We start from the raw sequence: 22052 nt of genomic DNA on the forward strand, positions 1-22052 counted from the left end.
CATCCATTAATGATTCTCTCCTGCAGTATTTATTACTGTGGTATTTGTCTACTGGTAATTTTTCTAATTATCATCACTCCCTTTCATTTATTATTCAGTACATTTTTTATTTCAATTACTGTACTTTTTAATTTGATTTTCTTTTTTAGAGCAGAAGTTTGACTTTGTTAGATTCAAACTGCAAAACTATTCATGGATAGCAGCTGAAATCTCCCTTCAGCTCTTTTGTCTTTAGCTCTGTCTGTCCCATACATTTATGTTACTAGGATAATTCAGACATTTATAAATAATTAGGGGATCCCACTTTCTGGCTCTCTCATTTCTGAACTTAATCGTCACATTCTAGCAATTGTTTTTGTCTTGAATTGTCCTCTAGTTCTTCAGGCCAGAAAGAATGGATTTTCTATGGTAATTCTAGTAGCTGCATGTGGTACCAACTATGCCCTGCTCTCAGGTAAAAAGGCATAAACCAGGGAACTCACACAATGCTGTTCTCCTCTTCTAAGTGTCTATTCCAATCAGAAAGTATCAGTTTTTGAATGACCTCTAGTACCTTTAGGTATTTTTTTCATGCTTTACCCAGTTATAGGAGCCTATTCAGTCAAACCTAAAGCAGAACAGGATCCTATGTATAACTGATTCTTTGACATTTATGAAGACCTGCTCAGAGGTCTATTACACAGTCAATTCTTATAAATTTTCCATGTGTTCTTATAAAGCATGTATATTTCTAATATTGGATATAAGGTTCTTTGTGTTAAACCAAGTTTATTAATTTTTACATATTTAATAGTTTCATTTGCTTTACCTACCATTTGAAGGCAGTGTGGTAAAATCTCTGTTATGAAGCTAGATGTGTCAATTTCTTCCTCAAGCAGTCAATTAATGATTTTAGGTTATAGTCACAATGATGGTGATGATACTATTTCATATGACTGCACTGGAAGGACAATTAAAGTTATACCATAATGTTCTTATAACATTACATACATCCAATAATTACATAGAATCCTTAATTAACATGGTAAACAATTTGAGTGTTTTATACAAAGAGAATGATGTAGAATCTCTATTATGGGGGTGCCTGGGTGGCTCAGTGGGTTAAGCCTCCTTCTTTAGCTCAGGTCATGATCTTGGGGTCCTGGGATTGAGCCCCGCTCTTTGCTCAGCAGGGAGCCTGCTTCCCTCTCTTTTTGCCTGCCTCTCTATCTACTTGGGATCAAGTATTTATCAAATAAATAAATAAAAATCTTTAAAAAATTTCTATTATGTAAAATTCTAACACTGAAAACAGCATTCTGCAAACATCATACAATAAATGACAATTACATACTTAAAAAAATAAAGTTATAATCTGTTAGCCATTTACATGTCTTCTTTGGAGAAGTGTCTGTTCACGTCTTCTGCCCATTTCTTGACTGGATTCTTTGTTTTTTGGGTGTTGAATTTGAGAAGTTCTTTATAGATCTTGGATACCAGCCCTTTATCTGTAATGTCATTTGCAAATATCTTCTTCCATTCCATGGGTTGCCTTTTAGTTTTGTTGATTGTTTCCTTTGCTGTGCAGAAGCTTTTCATTTTGATGAAGCCCCAATAGTTTATTTAAAAAAAAAAAGATTTTATTTATTTGAGAGAGAGTGAGCAAGAGAGAGAGAGAGCACATGGTGGAAGTGGGGGAGGAGCAGAGGGAGAAACAGACTCCCTGCTGAGCAGGGAGCCTGATAAGGGGCTTGATTCCAGGACCCTGGGATCATGACCTGAGCTGAAGGCAGACAGTTAAGCTACTGAACCATCCAGGTAGTGCCCAATACTTGATCTTTGCTTTTGTTTCCCTTGCCTTTAGAGACGTGTCTTCCAAGAAGTTGCTGTGTTCAAGGTCCAAGAGGTTGCTGCCTGTATTCACCTCTAGGATTTTGATGGATTCCTGTCTCACATTTAGGTCTTTCATCCATTTTGAGTTTATCTTTGTGTATAATGTGAGAGAATGTTCCAGTTTTATTCTTCTGCATGCAGCTGCCCAATTTTCCCAACACCAGTTGTTGAAGAGACTGTCTTTTTTCCATTGGATATTCTTTCCTGCTTTGTCAAAGATTAGTTGACCATAGAGTTGAGGGTCCATTTCTGGGCTCACTACTCTGTTACATTGATGTATGTGTATGTTTTTGTGTCAGTACCATACTGTTTTGATGACCATAGCTTTGTAGGATAGCTTAAAGTCAAATGGCTAACAGACACATGAAAAAATGCTTCATATCACTAGCCACCAGGGAAATAAAATCAAAACCACAATGAGGTACCACATTACACCAATGAGGACAGACAAAATGAACAAGACAGGGAACAACAAATGTTAGCAAGTATGTTGAGAAAGGGGAACCCTCCTACACTGTTGGTGGGAATGCAAGTTGGTGCAGTCACTCTGGAAAACAGTATGGAGGTTCCTCAAGAAGTTAAAAATAGAGGGGCACCTGGGTGGCTCAGTGGGTTAAAGCCTCTGCCTTCGGCTCAGGTCATGATCTCAGGGTCCTGGGATCGAGCCCCACATCGGGCTCTCTGCTCAGTGGGGAGCCTGCTTCCTCCTCTTTCTCTCTGCCTGCCTCTCTGCCTACTTGTGATCTCTCTCTCTGTAAAATAAATGGATAAAATCTTAAAAAAAAAAAAAAAGAAGTTAAAAATAGAGCTGCCCTATGACCCAGTAACTGCACTACTATGTATTTACCCCAAAGACACAGAAGTTGTGAAAAGAAGGGGCATATGCACCCCAATGTTCATAGCAGCAATATCCATAATAGCCAAAAGAGCCAAGATGCCCTTCAGCAGATGAATGGAAAGAGGATATAGTTCATATATACAATGGAATCTAATTCAGCCATCAGAAAGGATGAATACTCAACATTTGCATCGACATGGATGGAACTTGAAGGTATGCTAAGTGAAGTAAATGAGTCAATCAGAGAAAGGCAATTATCATACGGTTTCACTCATACGTGGGACACAAGGAATGGAGCAGAGGACAATAGGAGAAGGGAGGGAAAACTGAAGGGGAAGAAATCAGAGAGGAAGACAAACCATATATATGAGACTCCTGACTTTGGGAAATAGACTGCGGGTTACAAATGGGTAGGTGGGTAGTTGGATGGGGTAACTGGGTGATGGGCATTAAGGAGGGCAGGGATGCGATGACCAAGTCCTATATGCAACTAATGAATCATTGAACATTATATCAAAAAATAATGATGTACTATATGTTGGCTAATTGAATTTAAATTAAAAAAGAAAAAAAGTTATAATCTGACCCACTTTTTTTTTTTTTTTTTTGATAGGTCAATTCTGAATGTAGCTTTGAGGGCAAAGCTCTACAACAATCAAAACATCACTTAAATGTTCTTGCCATACCTAAATTAGCAGTGTGTCAAGTAACTGAGTGGAAAGAATACTAGGTTGGGATTTAGGAAACCTGAATTTGAATCACAGTTCTATTGGTAACAGGCTGTGAAACTTCTGGCAAGTACTCCACCCCATACATCTTCCATTCTTTTCCTCTTTTGATTTCCACTGCTCTCATTTATAAAACAGGAGGACTAAACTAGACCAGATACTATGAAGGCCTCCTCTCTGGTTCTGATATTCTCTGTGTCACTAAGATATTTATTTGGTCTATTAGACACAGACTTCACATTACTGATGAAAAAAGTGCAGGTTGTCCTTGACAGCCTGAATAAGTGACACACAGTGAAAGGAGGTACTAATATGCAATTGGCATCAGGAAGAGTACCATTACCTGTGGAGGACTGAAGGATTTCTAATCCCATGTAATTAACTACGGAGTCCATGTTCTGGCTCCTTAATACAAAGAAAACAATGTGGTTAACGGCCAGTTCCAGGCTTTTGCTCTTATAATGAAAATCAAACAGGCACCTGCATGGCTTTGCAAATGACTCAGCAAAAAACAATCCCCTTGCTGTAGGGTTGCACTTGTATTTTCTTTGTTTATATAAGGAACTTTCTTGTCACCTTCTGAAGTGCTCACCAATAGACTCTTAGATCCAACAGTATCATATCAAATTATTTAAGGTTTGTACATCACTTTTCTTTTTTTTTTTTTTTTTAAGATTTTATTTATTTATTTGACAGAGATCACAAGCAGGCAGAGAGACAGGCAGAGAGAGAGAGGAGGAAGCAGGCTCCCTGCCGAGCAGAGAGCCCGATGCGCGACTCGATCCCAGGACCCTGAGATCATGACCTAAGCTGAAGGCAGCAGCTTAACCCACTGAGCCACCCAGGCGCCCCATGTACATCACTTTTCAATTAACCAACTCCTTGGCTAAGAAAATATATACACATACTATATCAGCATATTCTTTAAAATATTCCCTGAAGAACAGGTCACTATGAATTAAAACTAAGGATGCTAATAAAATATTTAACGCTTTTTAAAATGCAATGAAACATCAAGAAATTATGTCTTTTAATTAAATGCTTTTTCAGTGAATCCTACTCAGACAATATTAGATATGTATAAAATTAAAGTCACAAATATGTTGCTTTGTCTCATTTGTCAATTCAGTAAAATGAGGACACATTGATTCAGGTTACAGGAAGGGAAACCCTGGATAAGGGCTCAGGAGACTATGACCCAGGTCATGGTTTCATTACTAGGAACTTATATGTTCTCTGTCACATTTCAATTTGCTCATCTGTAATATGGACTATTTACAATTTCAAACAGAAGTCTGTTAATCTATTTTCCCGTAGTAGTACTTTCACTGGTCTTTTAAATGATAAAAACATGTAATATAAATTTACCCTCTAACAATTTTTAAGTATATATTACAATCTAATTAACTATAAGCACAATGTTATAAAACAAATCTCCAGAACTTTTTCATTTCACATGACTGAAACTCAATACTCACTTAATAGCAGCTTCCCACTTCCCTTCATCCCAGCTCCTGGCAACCACCATTTTACTTTCTTTTTTATGAGTCTGACTACTTCAGGTATCTCAAATAAGTGAAATCATATCATGCAGTACATGTCCTTGTGTGACTGGCTTATTTTGTTTAGCACACTGCCCTCAGGTTCATCCACGTTGTAGCATAAGACAGGACCACCTTCTTTTTTATGGCTGAAGAGTGTTCCATATATATATGTGTGTGTGTGTGTGTGTATGTATACACACACACACACACACATTTTCTGTATCCACTCATCGTCAATGGACATTTAAGTTATTTCTACCTCTTGGTTATTATGAATAATTCTACATTGAACATGAGAGTGCAAATGCAGGCCCACCTCTATTTATTGTGCTTCACATGGAAGATTTATGGCAACCTTGCACTGAGCAAGTCTACTGGTGCCATTTTTCCAACAGCATTTGCTCACTTCATGTTTCTGTGTCACATATGGAAATACTTGAAATACTTCAAATTTTTTCATTATTATATTTGTTGTGGTGACTTGTAATCAGTGATCTATGATGTTATCATTTTAGTTGTTTTGGGGTACCATGAATTGAACCTATATAAGATGATGACCTTGATAAAGGTGTACGTTATGACTGTTCCACCTACCAGCCATTCCCCCAACTCTCTTTCCTTGGGCCTCCCTATTCCTTGAGGCACAATACTGAAGTTAGGCCAATTAATAACCTTATACTGGCCTCTACATGTTCAAGTGACAAGGAGATTTCCAGGTTTCCCACTTTAAATCAAAAGCTAGAAATGACTGAACTAAATGAGGAAGGCATGTCAAAAGCTGAGACAGGCCAAGAGTTTAGTCTCCTGCATTAAACAGTTAGCCAAGCAGTGAATGCAAAGGAAAAGTTCTAAGGAATTTTTTTTTCCTTTAAGGAAATTGAAAGTGCCACTCCAGTCAACACACAGATGATAAGAAAGTGAAACAACCTCATGGCTGAGATAGAGAAAGTTTCAGTTGTCTAGATAGAAGATCAAACCAGCAACCACATTCTCTTAAGCCAAAACATAATCCAGAGGAAGGCCCTAGGTCCCTTCAATTCTATAAGGGCTGAGAGGTGAGAAAAATGTAGAAGAAAAGTTAGCAGAGGTTGGTTCATGAGGTTTAAAGAAAGAAGCCATCTCCATAACATAAAAGTGTAGGGTGGAGCAGCAAGTGTCGATGTAGAAGCTGCAGCAAGTTATCCAGAAAATCTAGGTCAAGTAATTAACGAAAGTGGCTACACTAAACAGCAGATTCTCTCAATGTAAATGTAACTGCCTCATAATGGAAGAAGATGCCATCTAGGACTTTCATAGCTCGAGAGGAGAAATCCATGACTAGTTTCAAACCTTCAAAGGGCAGGCCGACTCTCTTGTTAGGGGCTGATGCTGCTGGTAGCTTTATGCTGAAATGAATGCTTATTTACCATTCTGAAAATCCTAGGGCCCTTCAGAATCTACTCTACCTGAATCTACTGAATCTACTCTACCTAATCTGAATCTACTCTACCTTTGCTCTATAAATGGAACAAAGCCTGGATGACAGCACATCTGTTTATGAACCTGTTTTACTGAATACTTTAAGTCTACTTACAAACACCTACTTGCTTAGGAAAAAAAGACTTCTTTCAAAATACTGCTGCTTATTGACAATGCACCTGATTACCTAAGAGTTCTGACAGAGATATACAATGAAATGAATGTCGTTTTCATGCCTGCTAATACAACATCCATTCCATTGATCAAGGAGTTACTGTGAATTTCAAGAGTTATTACTTAAGAAATACACCTGTAAGGCTGTAGCTGCCACAGACAGTGATTCTTCTGATGGGTCTAGACAAAGTAAATTCAAAACTTTCTGTAAAGGATTCACCATAGATGCCATTAAGAATATTTGTGATTCATGGGAAGAGGTCAAAATATCAGCATTGACAGGAATTTGGAAGAAGCTGGTTCTAACTTTCATGGAGGACTTTGAGGGGTTCTAGACTTCAGTGGAAGAAGTAACAGGAGATGTGATGAAAATAGCAAGAGAATTAAAAGTGGAGCCTGAAGATGGGGCTGAAAGGCTGCAATCTCGTGACAAAACTTTAATGGATAAAGTGTTGCTTTTTTAAGGATTAGGACAGAAAGTAATTTCTTGAGATGGACTCTGATGAAGGCACTAGAGAGATTGTTGAAATGACAAAAAAGCATTGAGAATACTATATAAAGTTAGCTGGTAAAGCAGTGGCAAGAATTGAGAGGACAGACTCCAATTTTGACATAAGTTGTACTGTGGGTAAAATGCTACCAAGCTGCATCACATGTAACAGAAAAATCATTTGTGAAAGGAAGAGTCAACCAATGCAGCTAATTCGTTTGTTGTCTTATTTAAAGAAGTTGTCAAATAAACTTAATCAAGGACATGAAAGATCTTTAAATTTGAAAAGTATAAAACATGATGATATAAGTATAAAGTATAAGTATAAAGTATATTATATTTATATATATATATATATATATGAGTATAAAGTATAAAACTAAAGATGACACAAACAAATGGAAAGATGTTCATGTGCTTCACATGGAAGATTTATGGCAACAAATACTCTTAAAATGTCTATATTACCTAAAGCAATCTACAGATTTAAAGCAATTCCTAGCAAAATATCAATAGCATTTTCCACAGAACTAGAACAAATAATCATAAAATATGTGTGGAATTAAAAAAACCCAAATAGCCAAAACAATCTTCAAAAAGAACAACAAAACTGGAGGTATCATAATCCCAGATTTCAAGATATACAACCAAGCTGCAGTAATTAGAAAAGTATGGAACTGGCACAAAAATAGATGTACAGATCAATGGAACAGAATGGAAAACCCAGAAATAAATCCACAATTATACAGTCAATTCATCTTCAACAGAAGAGGCAAGAATATGCAATGGGGGGAAAAAAACCCTCTCCAAAAAGTGGTTTTGGGAAAACTGGACAGCTCCATGCAAAAGAATAAAACCAGATGACTTTTTTTATACCATACTAAAAAAAAAAAAAAAAAAAAAAAAAGAGAGAGAGAGACCCTCAGAATGAGTTAAAGACCTAAATGTGAGACCTGAAACCATAAAAATCCTAGAGGAATACACGGATTTGACATCAGCCACAGCATTTTTTTTCTAGATATGTTCTTGAGGCAAGGGAAGCAAAAGTAAAAATAAACTCTTGGGACTACTTCAAATTTAAAAGCTTCTGCACAGAAAAGGAAACACTCAACAAAACTAAAAGATAAACTAGTAAATGGAAGAAGATATTTTCAAAGGACATGCCTGATAAAGAGTTAGTATCTAAAATATATAAAGAACTGATACAACTCAACATATGGGATATGGAATAGAGCAGAGGATCACAGGGACAGGGACAGAAAACCAAATGGGAAGGAATCAGAGAGGGAGACAAACCATGAGAGACTCTTAAAATCTGGGAAATAGACTGAGGGCTGCAGAAAGGGAGGTGGGTAGGGGGATGGAGTAACTTGGTGATGGGCATTAAGGAGGGCATGTGATGTGATGAGCACTGGATGTTATATGCAACTAATGAATCACTGAACATTGCATCAAAAAGAGGAGATTATGCTGAGTGAAATAAGTCAAGCAGAGAGAATCAATTATCATACGGTTTCACTTATTTGTGGAGCATAACAAATAGCATGGAGAACATGGGGAGTTAGAGAGGAGAAAGGAGTTGGGGGAAATTGAAAGGGAAAGTCTCTCTCCATGAGAGACTATGGACTCTAAAAAACAATCTGAGGAGTCTGAAGTGGCGGGGGGGTGGGAGGTTGGGGTACCAGGTGGTGGGTATTATAGAGGGCACGGATTGCATGGAGCACTGGGTGTGGTGAAAAAATAATGAATACTGTTATGCTGAAAATAAATAAAAATAAATAAAAAAAACTAATGATGTATTATATGTTGGCTAAACAAACAAATAAACAAAATAACAACTCAACACCCAAGATAAATAATCCAATTAAAAAATGAGCAGAAGGGGCGCCTGGGTGGCTCAGTGGGTTAAGCCGCTGCCTTCGGCTCAGGTCATGATCTCAGAGTCCTGGGATCGAGTCCCGCATCGGGCTCTCTGCTCAGCAGAGAGCCTGCTTCCCTCTCTCTCTCTGCCTGCCTCTCCATCTACTTGTGATTTCTCTCTGTCAAATAAATAAATAAAATCTAAAAAAAAAAAAAATGAGCAGAAGACATGAACAGACAGTTCTCAGAAGAAGACATCTAGATGGCCAACATATGAAAGGAAAAGATGCTCTGCATCACTAATCATCAGGGAAATGCAGATCAAAACCACAATGACATATCACCTTATACCTGTAAGAATGGCTGAAATAAAAAACAAGTAACAATAAGTGTTGGCAAGGATTAGAGAAAAAGGGACCCTAGTGCATTGTTGGTGGTAATGCAAACTGGTACAGCCACTGTGGAAAACAGTATGAAGATTCCTCAAAAAATTAAAAGAATTACCTTATTATCCAGTAATTCCTCTATTGGGTATTCACTGAAAGAATATGAAAACACTAATAAAAAGAGATATATGCTCCCCATGTTTATTGCAGCATTTGCAATAACCAAATTATAGAAGTAGTCCAAGTGTCCAATGACAGATTAATGGATAAAACCATGGCATATCTCAGATTTGCTGACTTGTTCGTGAACTAACGTGATCTCTACGGAAGAATGTTCCATGTGCACTGAGGAAAATGTGTATTTTGCTGCTGGTGAATGGAATATTTTGTATACATGTGTTAGGTCCATTTGGTCTGCAGTATTGTTTAAAGCATCTGTTTCCCTAATTAGTTTTCTTTCTGGATGTCTATCCATTATCCAAATTTGGGTACTGAAATCCCCTACCTTTATTGCTTTGCCATCTTCTTTTTCCTTCAGTTCTTTCAGTGTCTGCTTCTTATATCTGGGTGTCCTGATAGTGTCTTTGTATTTAAATTGTTATATATTCCTGGAAAATTGAAAATTGTCCTTTATATCTTCTGAGTCACTTTAGGACTATTAGTAATAGTCACTTTAAGACTATTTAGTCTTATAGATGTATGGCCACTCTACTCTCTTCAGGTTATTAATTCACATGGCATATCTTTTTTTCAATTCTTTCACCTTCATCTTATGTGTGTCCTTAAATCTAAAGTGAATCTCTAGAGTCTATTTGAGTAGACACTATATAATTGGATCTTGATTTTTGTGTGCCTTTTTATTGGGGAGTTTAACACACTTACAGTAATTATTGGTAGAAAAGGGAGTATTTTGTTTTCTATCTTGTAGTTGCCCTGTCCCTCATTCTATTCCTGCTGTAGATTTGTGCTTTTGTTCTGCAGATTGTTTTGTAGTAACATGCTTTGATTCCTTACTTTCTTCTGTATCTTCTTTGATAGGTATTTTCTTTATGTTACTAGTGGGCTTACATATAAAATAGTTGTAATGATCCATTTTAATCTAATAATAACTTCAACTGTAAACAAATATGCTATCCTTTTACTTATCTCCCCAACATTTTATTTTATTGATGTCACAATATATATGTATATTTTTATGCATGGATCCCAGTGTGTGGCTTGAACTCATGACCATGAGATCAAGAGTTGGATGCTTAACTGACTGAGCCACCCAAGTGTCCCACAAAATACCTATTTGTATATTAGGTATTCATTAATGTATTTTTATAGTTATTACTATACTTTTATATAGAAATATACAAGTTGTTACCATAAAGTTTCTATATTATAATTCTTTGTCAGAATTAAAATGATTTATAGCCTCCTTGTTATAGTAATGCACAATTCTGAATCACCAGCAAGCTTTACACAGTTGACCTTTGAACAACATGGGGATTAAGGGTGCCAACCCCATGTACAGTTGAAAATCCTAATACAACTTTTGATTCCCCTAAAACTTAACTACTAAGAATCTTCTGCTGATTGGAAGACTTATGATAACATAAACAGTTAATTAACATGTATTTTGAATGTTACATGTATTATATACTATATTCCTATAATGATGTAAGCTAAAGAGTAGACCATGTTATTTAAAAAATCATAAGGAAAAGAAAATACACTTATGGTACCATATGTTTATTTAAAACATCCATATATAACTGTACCCATGCATTTCAATCCCATGTTGTTAAAGGATCAATTGGACTTTCATATGCTTTCCATATTGGTGTTTGGCATCCTTTTGTTCCTACTTGAAGGACTCACTTTAGAATTTCTTTTTAAAAATTTTTAAAGATTTTTTTAAAGTAATCTCTACACTCAATGTGGGGCTCAAACTCACCACCCCAAGATCAAAAGTTGCCATGCTATGTGGACTAAGCCAGCTAGGCATCTCTCGCTTTAGAATTTCTTGTAAGGCAAGTCTAGTGGTGATCATTCCCTTAGGTTTTATTTACCTGGGATAGCTTTTTCTTCTTCATATCTGAAGGATAGTTTTACTGGGTATAGTTTTCTGGGTTGGCCATTTTTTCTTTTAGTATTTTTAATACATCAGTCTATCCCTTTTGACCTGCAGGGTTTCTGGTGAGAAATCATTGATTTTATCAGGGTTCCCTTGTACATGACAAGTCATTTTCCTCTCACTGTTTTCAAAATTCTCTCTATGTCTCGGACTTATGACAAGTTGGTTATGTTGCTTTGTGCGGATTTCTTTGGGTTCATTATAGTTGGGAGTTTGTGGGACTTCTTGAAAGTGGATATCCATTTCCTTCCCCAGACTGAGAAATTTTTAGCTATTATTTCTTTAAATAAGCTTTCTGACCCATTCTCTCACTTTTTGGGAGTACTATAATGTGTATATTGGTCTATCTGATGGTACCGCATGCATCTCTTAGGCTTTCTTCATTCATTTTCATTCTCTTTCCTTTTTGTTCCTGTGATAGCATGATTTCAGATGACTTGTCTTTGAGTTCACTCATTCTTTCTTCTATTGGATCAAGCCTGCTCTTGAAATCCTGTACCCAATTACCTAATTTTTCAGTTCAATTATTGTATTCTTCAGCTTTAAAACTGGTTTTAAAAAATTTTTTCTTTTTAAAATTTTTTTCATGCATCATTTTATTGAGCTCATTGAACACCTTTATGATAACTGTTTTGAATTCTTTGTCAGTTAATTCATATACCTGTTTCTTTAAGATTGGTTTCTGGAGATTTATCTTGTTCCTTTGTATGTGCCATATTTCCCTGTTTCTTTGTGTGTCTTATACCTTTGTTTTGGGATCTGCACATTTGGAAAAAAAAGGGGGGGGGGACTTCTTCTAGACTTTACATCCTGACTTTGTAAAAAAGAAGACACCAATCACCTTGGCTAGGAAACCTGGGGGCTTCTGAAACCTTTTTGTGGATTATGAGACAATTTTTCAATTAGAGAGTTTTGTTGGTTTATTTTAGTTTCTTTTTCAGGACATCATAATCTCTTGCTCCCTCTGGTGTCTGTCTGCAACATTTTAAGTTCTCTGGTTCTGAGCAGCAAGCTGCCCTGCTCTCCTGTTAACAGGGGATACTAGGCATTCAAAGTATGCCAGCTCTCTGTCAGTGTCTTGAGTCAGGTGAGACAGGTTCAAGACCCTTGGGTAGCCCCCCCAAAAGCCAGAATGCCACTCTACTCCTCTCTCCCCTCTTAAGGAGAACCCATGAACTGGGGTATTTTCTGCTAGTGCTGAGTTGTGCTGGTTGGGGAAAGGGGGGGAACACAAGTAAAATGAAACAGTTCTTACTCATTTCAGTGTGGCCATTCTTGGCTTTGAGATTGGCTGGGGGTTTTCCACATATAGTATCATATCATCTGCGAAGAGTGATAATTTGACTTCTTCTTTGCCGATTTGGATGCCTTTAATTTCCTTTTGTTGTCTGATTGCTGAGGCTAGGACCTCTAGTACGATGTTGAATAGCAGTGGTGATAATGGACATCCCTGCCGTGTTCCTGACCTTAGCGGAAAAGCTTTCAGTTTTTTTCCATTGAGAATGATATTTGCGGTGGGTTTTTCATAGATGGCTTTGATGATATTGAGGTATGTGCCCTCTATCCCTACACTTTGAAGAGTTTTGATCAGGAAGGGATGTTGTACTTTGTCAAATGCTTTTTCAGCATCTATTGAGAGTATCATATGGTTCTTGTTCTTACTTTTATTGATGTGTTGTATCACATTGACTGATTTGCGGATGTTGAACCAACCTTGCAGCCCTGGAATAAATCCCACTTGGTCGTGGTGAATAATCCTTTTAATGTACTGTTGAATCCTATTGGCTAGTATTTTGTTGAGTATTTTCGCATCTGTGTTCATCAAGGATATCGGTCTATAGCTCTCTTTTTTGGTGGGATCCTTGTCTGGTTTTGGGATCAAGGTGATGCTGGCCTCATAAAATGAGTTTGGAAGTTTTCCTTCCATTTCTATTTTTTGGAACAGTTTCAGGAGAATAGGAATTAGTTCTTCTTTAAATGTTTGGTAGAATTCCCCCGGGAAGCCGTCTGGCCCTGGGCTTTTGTTTGTTTGGAGATTTTTAATGACTGTTTCAATCTCCTTACTGGTTATGGGTCTGTTCAGGCTTTCTATTTCTTCATGGTTCAGTTGTGGTAGTTTATATGTTTCTAGGAATGCATCCATTTCTTCCAGATTGTCAAATTTATTGCCGTAGAGTTGCTCATAGTATGTTCTTATAATAGTTTGTATTTCTTTGGTGACAGAATGGGAGAAGATATTTGCAAACGACATATCAGAGATTGGCTGGGGGTACTGCAACATATTAACTGTCTTCTGGAATTCTCATAATGGTATTTTGGTCCATATACTGTTTGGTTGGTGTCTCTGTGGGGTAGTGAGGGCTGGGACTTCCTGTTCTGCCACCTTGCTCTTTTTGCTGGTGATTTTATTGCCTTCCAGTGTTCATGTCTGGTCTCCTCAAGGAGACATTTTGAAGCTAGAGACTCATGTTCTGTGCACTGGAAAGATTTAGGCACAGAAAAAAAAGTGCTTAACCATGCTTCTAGAATGGCAGAAGTAATCTGCTTTAACATATTTAAAAACTCTCATGCTTCTTGGAAAATAATACATGTATGTGAGACTTTATCCTAGATCATGTCTATCTCAATGTACCATTTTTACAGGGCTCCCAATAAATTCCCCAAGAACTTATCCCCAAAATCCTACTTTGAATCTCTACTGCAAGGTATACTTTACAGTGCCACCTGTGCTAATTTATCTTTTGTAAAAATCGTAACTCAGAATTGTAGAATTTCTACCCTTCCTCTGAGCATATTGAAATCCAATTTCTTCCCAAAACCTTTCTAATCCTCCAAGTTAGAATTCATTCATTAAATATTTAAGGAGCACCTCTTATGCGCCAGGTACTCTTCTAGGTTGCTTAGGCTCTGTAGCTCTCATTATGTGACATAACTTCTTACAGCTATTCATGTGTGCACATTCTTCCTCTCTTAACTGGGCTTCTGGAGTGAAGGAAATGTGTCCAATTTACCTCTGCAACCCTGGCATCTGTACAGTGCTTTGCACATAATCTATATGAAATACAGGAATGCTAAAACAAAGGCAAAGCAGCTAGACAAAAAAAAAAAAAAAAAATTTCTAAACCACCTTAGTTTGTTAAAGAACCAAAACAGGCTGAAGTGCCTCATTATTGGGTATCTTATAAATCCCACCAGATCTCAATTAATTAGCTTCTTTTACGCTTCCTTCTCATCCTTCTGGAAAACGTGTTGATGACTATTTTCTATCCATTACTTACAGGGTACTGCAAATTAATGGTCCATATTTTTGTTACATTAGTATCAAACCAATTATCAAGAAAAATGGAAATGTATTTAAGTGATTTCAAGAAATGTAAAAATCACCATCCCTAGCCATCTCTACCCCGTCTCTCCAAATTAGGAAACACAACCTCTTCTCCCAAGTGTCACCAACTGAGTCATAGCAGTACTAGAATTGACAGCTACAGATTAAGAAACCTAAAAGGAACTGTAAAAACCAGGAAGTGCCACGTATAAGGAAAGGAGGAAGAAAATGTGTTTGCCAAACATGTCCCAGGATTACAGCTCTGAACTGAGCAAAATAAACACAGAATATGCCAAAATCCACTGGTTGGGAGATTAAAAGCTATTCTGAGTGTCAAGAAACCATGAGGTCACAAGCAAAGAAATACTACTTAAAGGAAACTAGGGCTTTCAAAGTAGAGGGGGAGCATGGAGCCACTTACAAGCTTCTGGCACATGGTAGACATTTAGTAAATGATAGCTATTATGAAGAGCTAAGGTCTAGTTCAAATGTCCCTCCCTTTGTGATGTGTCAGACTACAAAAGCCCTCCTCTGTGCTCCCAATGTAGTTTGTATACGCTGCCATCACAGTGTTTGCTACATCGAATCTGTGTATCTGTTCCCATTCCTAAAATGGGGTTTGCCAGGTGATGGGGATTATAGTCCATGCTTCTCTGGAAGTAGAAATAGTAAGCACTTAATTATTTTTTAACAGTATTTTTAAAAAAGATTTTATTTATTTGAGGGAGCGTGAGAGCAGGAAAAAGAGAGAGGGAGAGTGTGTGGGCACAGGCACCAGCAGTGGAGGGGGTAGGTGGGGACGGCAGAGGAAGCGGATGCCCTGAGGAGCAGGGAACCTGTTGCAGGGCTCAATCCTGGGACTCCAGGATTATGACCTGAGCCAAAGGCAGACACTTAACTGACTGAGCCACCCAAGCACCCCAGTAAGCACTTAATTATTAAGTATGAAAATAATAAACTATTTTTCTATGATATCTCCTAATAAGAATAAGTTTTGAACAGAAAAGACTGAAAAGCTAGAATAGAAGATCCTGTCTGTAAATCTTCTTACCCATCTCTTCACATTTCAAAGGCTTTTTTGTTACCTCTCCTGTTCAAAGTATATAAATGTCTCTTCTTCCATTACAGTATAGAATAAGTTTCACAGAATAAATTCTGCCAGATGATGCAGCATGAAACATAGTGTTTTTTTTTAATTTTTCACATCTTATTTTATGTCTTATTTTAAAATAATATTAAACTAAGAGATATGGTTCAAAAACAGAGTTCTCTTCACTTAGTACCTCCTACTGTTAACAAATTACAAAACCATACTCTAATTAAAGCAGGAAATTAACTATTCTGTAGACTTAAATGAATTTCCTAGTTTTCCCACTAACGTCCTCTTCCTGGTGTAGGATCCCACATTTCATTTACTTGTCAGTACCTCTTCCAATCTGTGACAGTTCTCCATTCTTTGTCTTCTGTGACATTGACATTTTTGAAAAGTAGCAATTAGTTATTGTATGGAATGTCTCTCAGTTTGGGTTTGAGAGACATAGGTTTGACTCTCAGCTCTGTGACTTTCTTTCTCTGTAGTGTTGGGCAAGCCACTTTCTCTGGGACTCCAGTTTCCTTGTTGGTAAAAGGGATAATAATACTGACTTTGTGTTTAAGAAAATTAAATGAGGCAATATATATTAAAATATCTGGAATATAAGGCCATACAACAAATAATAAGTCTTTTCTCCTTATCCCTGCCTTTCAACTATATTGAGTAGAACTTTGTGCCAAAATGTCTTATCCGTATTTCAATGCTTTCTTTTACAGATAGAACCAAATAAAATTGGCCCTCAAGTGATGACACAGTATCACCATGATAAATAGCCATTGCTGTACTGTTTTAATCAGTTCTAGGTTTGTGACTTTGTTCTCTCTCACTGGCAACCCCTCTCATCTTAGTATGCCTGCCTGGAAGGGCCTCCTCATTCCCTTTCTGATTCTCAGCTTGAGATGCGTGGGGATCCACCACTTCTCTCACATAGTCATCAATGATACACTAAACCTACTAAGTGTCAGGCACTGTGTTAGGATCCTGGAGAAGATGATAAGTTATCTTCTATCCTTGCTGATTTTATGGTTAATGGGTAGACAGACAATTAAACAGTTAATTCAATGTGATGAATTCTATGAATAATTTAATGCCTAGGAGCACATAAAAATTTCCTAACCTGGACCTGGGGAGAGTCAGGTTAGGGAACGTTTCATGATGAAGGATGCCATTATGTTTTAGTTAAGGTCTGTAGAATGTACAGAAATTAATCAGAAGGGAGAAAGAAAGATAGCACAAGGCAAGTAGTTTAGAAAGAGGTATTAGAAGTATGTGCTGAGTAAAAGTAAATTGGTTCTGAAAAATAAATCTCTTGTGTTGTAAACTTGTAGCTTAAGAGATGTTTTGTGTCAATACCTCAGGGGCTCAGAAACTTCACCAGGAAACTTCTGGTCCCAGGGCTGTGTTCTGGAGGCTGCAGTTGACAGACCTAAACCTTTGGATATTATACTGAGCTTACCTCTTTCAACATCTGTGAACTGAAGTAAAATTTAAGGCCATAACTGGTTGCTTGTTCCCATTTCAAAGTATAACAGGTTAGCCCCTTTTTGCCAGAGAAGTTTCTTGCTTCAAAAAACAGTTATCAAGGGCCATCAAAAAGTCCTTTATAAACCACCCTTTTAACTGAGTTGGCAAGAGAAGTTATGAGGCTTTCCTAAGCTTTCTTCCCTCCTACAGCACTCATTCCTGTGGGCTCAGAGGTTTGGCTTGGAGTCCAGCTGACTCTGAAGTCCCAGTCTAACCATGTAAATCTGCGAACTTGGCAAATGTTACAATATATTATCTATTAAATACTGGAACTTAGGAGAATCCAATAAGAGATTTCCAAACTAAGAGGTTTCTTTGCCAGTCCGTAATTTACTCACCCCATCATCTTTACTCTTTTTCATCTAGAGGGTAAATAAGCTAAATTCTTTGAGTTTTCTCCACAGGGAATATTTCTCAAAACTTAACTGCTTCTAACTTAAAGCAGTAATATTACATACCGTCAACTGGTGTATCAGGAGGTCCATTAAGAAGGTAATCTTGTTACTAAACAGAACATCCGTGCAATTTTCTGAGCAGTTATTGCAGGTGAGGTTGTAAACGTTGATTGCATTGCAGAGAGACCTAATGGAGAGAAACACCATTTGTAAAACTTGAGCAGCTCTTCTATACACAGTTTAAAATATGTAAAACGAATGGTACAAAAGCAACAGGCACAAGATGGAAATCATTCTGAGAAAAAAAAAAAAAACGCCAAATATTAAGTACAAGGCCCATCAGCTAGATATAAAGGCTTATAATTTTTTATCCAAGGCCAGGTGTTTGTTAGTTAGTTGTCTCTTACTAATTTCTTAGTTACATAGCAGGTAATGGAAATGTATTTAATAGTCTATCTGATAATGTCTTTTTTAATTTAAAATTTACTTAGTTAACATAGGGTGATACAGGTTTCTGGAGTAGAATTTGGTGATTCATCACTTACATACAGCACTCAGTGCTCATCACAAGTGCCCTCTTTGTTAAGAAAGTTTTTTTTTTTTTTTTAAAGATTTTATTCATTTACTTGAGAGAGAGAGAGATAGTGAGAGACAGCACAAATGGAGAGGAGAGAGAGAAGCAGGCTCCCCACTGAGCAAGGAGCCTGATGAGGGGGTCGATCCCAGGACCCTGAGCCAAAGTCAGATGCCTAACTGACTGAGCCACCCAGGTACCCCCACTATGTTTTTTTAAAGACTTATTTATTTGAGAGAGAGAGAGAGACAGAGCACATGTGTGCACGGGGTTTGGGAGGGAGGTGGGGGAGAAGGAAAGGAGGAGAGAGAGAATTTCCAGTATATTCCCTGCTGCAGGAGGAGCCTGACATGGGACTTAATCCCATTACCCTAAGATCATGACCCGAGTTGAAATCAAGAGTCAGGTGTTCAAACAACTGAGCCACCCAGGCACCCCACAAGTGCCCTCTTTATCACACATCGCCCATCTAGCCCATGCCCACCTCCCTCCCTCCATCAACCCTCAGTTTGTTCTCTAACGTTAATAGTCTCTTACGGTTTGTTTCTCTCTCCCCCCCCCCACCACTTCCCATATGTTCATCTGTTTTCTTTCTTGAATTCCACATATGAGTGAGATCATATGGTATTTGTCTTTCTCTGACTCATTTCACTTAACGTAATATACTCTGGCTCCATCCATGTTGCAAATGGTAATAAGAGTTCATTCTTTTTGATCACTGTGTGATATTCCATTGTGTGTGTGTGTGTGTGTGTGTGTGTGTGATATTCCACACACACACACATCTTCTTTATCCATTCATCAGTTGATAATGTCTTAATAATCTAAGGATTAGATACCTATCACCCAGGAACTCTGGACCTGGAACTTTGAATAATACATGAAACAAAGGTCTGTCAAAGCTCCTCTTCCCAGATCTCCTGGTCCCAGATCAAGGCAGATGATGGAAGAAGGGAGAATACATGAGGACAAACTAGATGCTTTCTCTCTAAGAACTGCAGAGTTCTGGGGAGTGAGTACCCCGCCTGCTTAGAGACTGTATGGATAAGGATTCAGAGCACCTCAACACAAGAAAACCTAGAGAGTACAAGAGTCTAAGGTCAAACTGTTCAAATTTATGTTTTCCTCTTAAGGGATAAAACCAATTTACATATGCCATCATTCAAAGAAACTTTTGGAGCTACAAACTCAATGGGCACTCTTCTGGGTACTTTGAAAACTATTTAAAACTAACACTGCCCGAGTGATCAATGTGGATTCTGGCCTGTCTAAATAAATCTCCTGCTTAAGTCCCAAGTACAAATGAAATAACGTAGTCTATTAGAACAAATCCTATAGGACCATGATCCTACAGGATCAGAAGCATCAATATCACCTGGGAATTTCTTAGAAATGCAAATTCTCGGGACCCACCACAGACCTGCTAAATAAAAACTCAGAGAGTAGAGTCCAGCACTGTGTGCTTTAACAAATTCTGCAGGTAATTCAGATTCACCTTCTAGTAAGAGACCCCCGGCTCTAGAATAGAGGCTCTATAGTTTGAGCATTGGAATCTTTAAAAATACATTCTTGCCTGAGTTCCTCCCCTGAAGATGCCAGCTGGGTGACTTTCAGACATCTGCGTGTTTCAAAAGCTCTATGGGAGCAATTCTGATGTGCGTATAAAGTTAAGAATTGAAGAACCACCATATGAGTATTCATTCACCTAACAAATATCTAAGTGCCTATGATTTTCCAGGCATTGTTAGGTGAAAAAAACAGCCAACCTCTCTGTCCTCATTTGGAAGAGAGAGAGTGAGAAAGCTCCTGTTGTACTTCTGATCATCTGTTTGTCTGATTTGGTTGGACCTTGCTTCATATAATTGATAGGTTCCTGAACTCTGGGCCTAAGAGTATAATTGTTAAGAGCAACAGCCCTAGGGTAAGATATATCTAGGTCAGAATGCCAGTTCTGCTGGGGCGCCTGGGTGGCTCAGTGGGTTAAAGCTGCTGCCTTCGGCTCAGGTCATGATCTCAGGGTCCTGGGATCGAGTCCCACATCGGGCTCTCTGCTCAGCAGGAAGCCTGCTTCCTCCTCTCTCTCTCTCTCTCTCTCTCTCTCTGCCTGCCTCTCCATCTACTTGTGATCTCTCTCTGTCAAATAAATAAATGAAAAAAAATCTTAAAAAAAAAAAAAAAGAATCCCAGTTCTGCCATTTGAGATTTTAGGAAGCTACATCTTAGCACTGGTAAATCAGTAAATTAACATCTTAGTAAATTAGTAAGTTAACATCTTAGTATCCATTTTATCACATATAAAACCAGGATAATAATATGCAGCCTTCACATAAGCATCATGAATAGTAAATGAGACAATACATGTAAAGTACATAGGAAAGTGCCTGGCACATGGTTAACTATAAGTGATAGGCTTTATTTAAGTTACTAATCTTATTATTTTTGTTATGAATAAGGCACAAATGGAATTTAATAAACTGAGTCAAATTAAAGCATGATATAAAAGTTATTATTCCCAAGATCATGAAGCACATTGTTTCCCAAATGTTTTCCTGGTACACTGGCATGAATGAAAAAAGGACTCTAGGCAGCACGGCAGCAGGAGACTCAATTCTGTCTGGCTTCACTCCATCCCTGAGGCCTGTACAGAAAAACCTGGACCATACTAAACTCATTTATGATAAATTGTTTGGAGGCTCTACTTGGTAAGTACTTCATAAATGTAAATCGGCACCATTTCACTTATCAGATAATATATCTAGATGTTGCTAAAGAGTGCTTTTCTGGGTGCCTGGGTGGCTCAGTGGGTTAAACCTCCACCTCTGGCTCAGGTCATGATCGCAGGGTCCTGGGATCAAGTCCCACATTGAGCTCTCCACTCAGCAGGGAGCCTGCTCCCCACCCCCACTCTCTCTCTGTGCCTCTCTGCCTACTTGTGATCTCTCTCTGTCAAATAAATAAATAAATAAATAACACTTTTTAAAAAAGAGTGCTTTTCTTTTAAATTAAAAAATAACTTGTATTTATGACAAAAATAATTTTTGTTAATTTTATTTTTAAAAAATAGCTTCCACACTCAGCATGGGCGTTGAAGGTGTCACCTTATAAACATAATTTTCAAAGTAATTGTAATAAATTTGGGAAAGACAAGGACAAAGAAATAGTACAAAACTATCAAGAAGCAATCTGGGGGCATCTAGGTGGTTCAGTGGGTTAAGCCTCTGCCTTCCGCTCAGGTCATGATCTCAGGATCCTGAAATCAAGCCCCACATCAGGCTCTCTGCTCAGCAGGAAGACTGCTTCTCTCCCTTCCTCCCTCCCCACCTGCCTCGCCGTCTACTTGCAATCTCTTTCTCTCTGTCAAATAAGTAAATAAAATCTTTAAAAAAAAATAAAAGAAAGAAGCAATTTGGTATTTGTACTTCTGGTCTTTGTTCCCTTACTCACATAAATGTACATTTATTTAACAAATACATAATGAATATTTCTCCAAGACATTTAATATTCTGTAATAATGGTCTTCAGGTTTTGTTGTTTGTTTGTTTTTTAAAGCAGCAGAATGCTTTCCTACTCAGAAGATTAAAAGCTTACAAAATTTGGGGGTGCCTGGCTGGCTCAGTCAGAGGACCATGAGACTCTTGATCTCAGGGTTGTGTATTCGAGCCCCACATT

The 22052-nt window shown here is 37.8% G+C and overlaps 1 protein-coding gene across 4 annotated transcripts in view; it reads right to left on the reverse strand.

Annotated features, from left to right (window-relative positions):
• SCAPER (S-phase cyclin A associated protein in the ER) overlaps window positions 1–22052 on the reverse strand; it is a 521195-nt gene that overhangs the window by 131302 nt on the left and 367841 nt on the right. For all 4 annotated transcript variants that reach the window (XM_059180289.1, XM_059180288.1, XM_059180286.1 and 1 more), the window contains one exon: window positions 17873–17996. In XM_059180289.1, the coding sequence (XP_059036272.1) occupies window positions 17873–17996 (124 nt within the window). The remainder of the gene's footprint in view (window positions 1–17872; window positions 17997–22052) is intronic.

The sequence above is a fragment of the Mustela lutreola genome, chromosome 7 (assembly GCF_030435805.1).
Source record: "Mustela lutreola isolate mMusLut2 chromosome 7, mMusLut2.pri, whole genome shotgun sequence".
Taxonomy (NCBI): Eukaryota; Metazoa; Chordata; class Mammalia; order Carnivora; family Mustelidae; genus Mustela; species Mustela lutreola.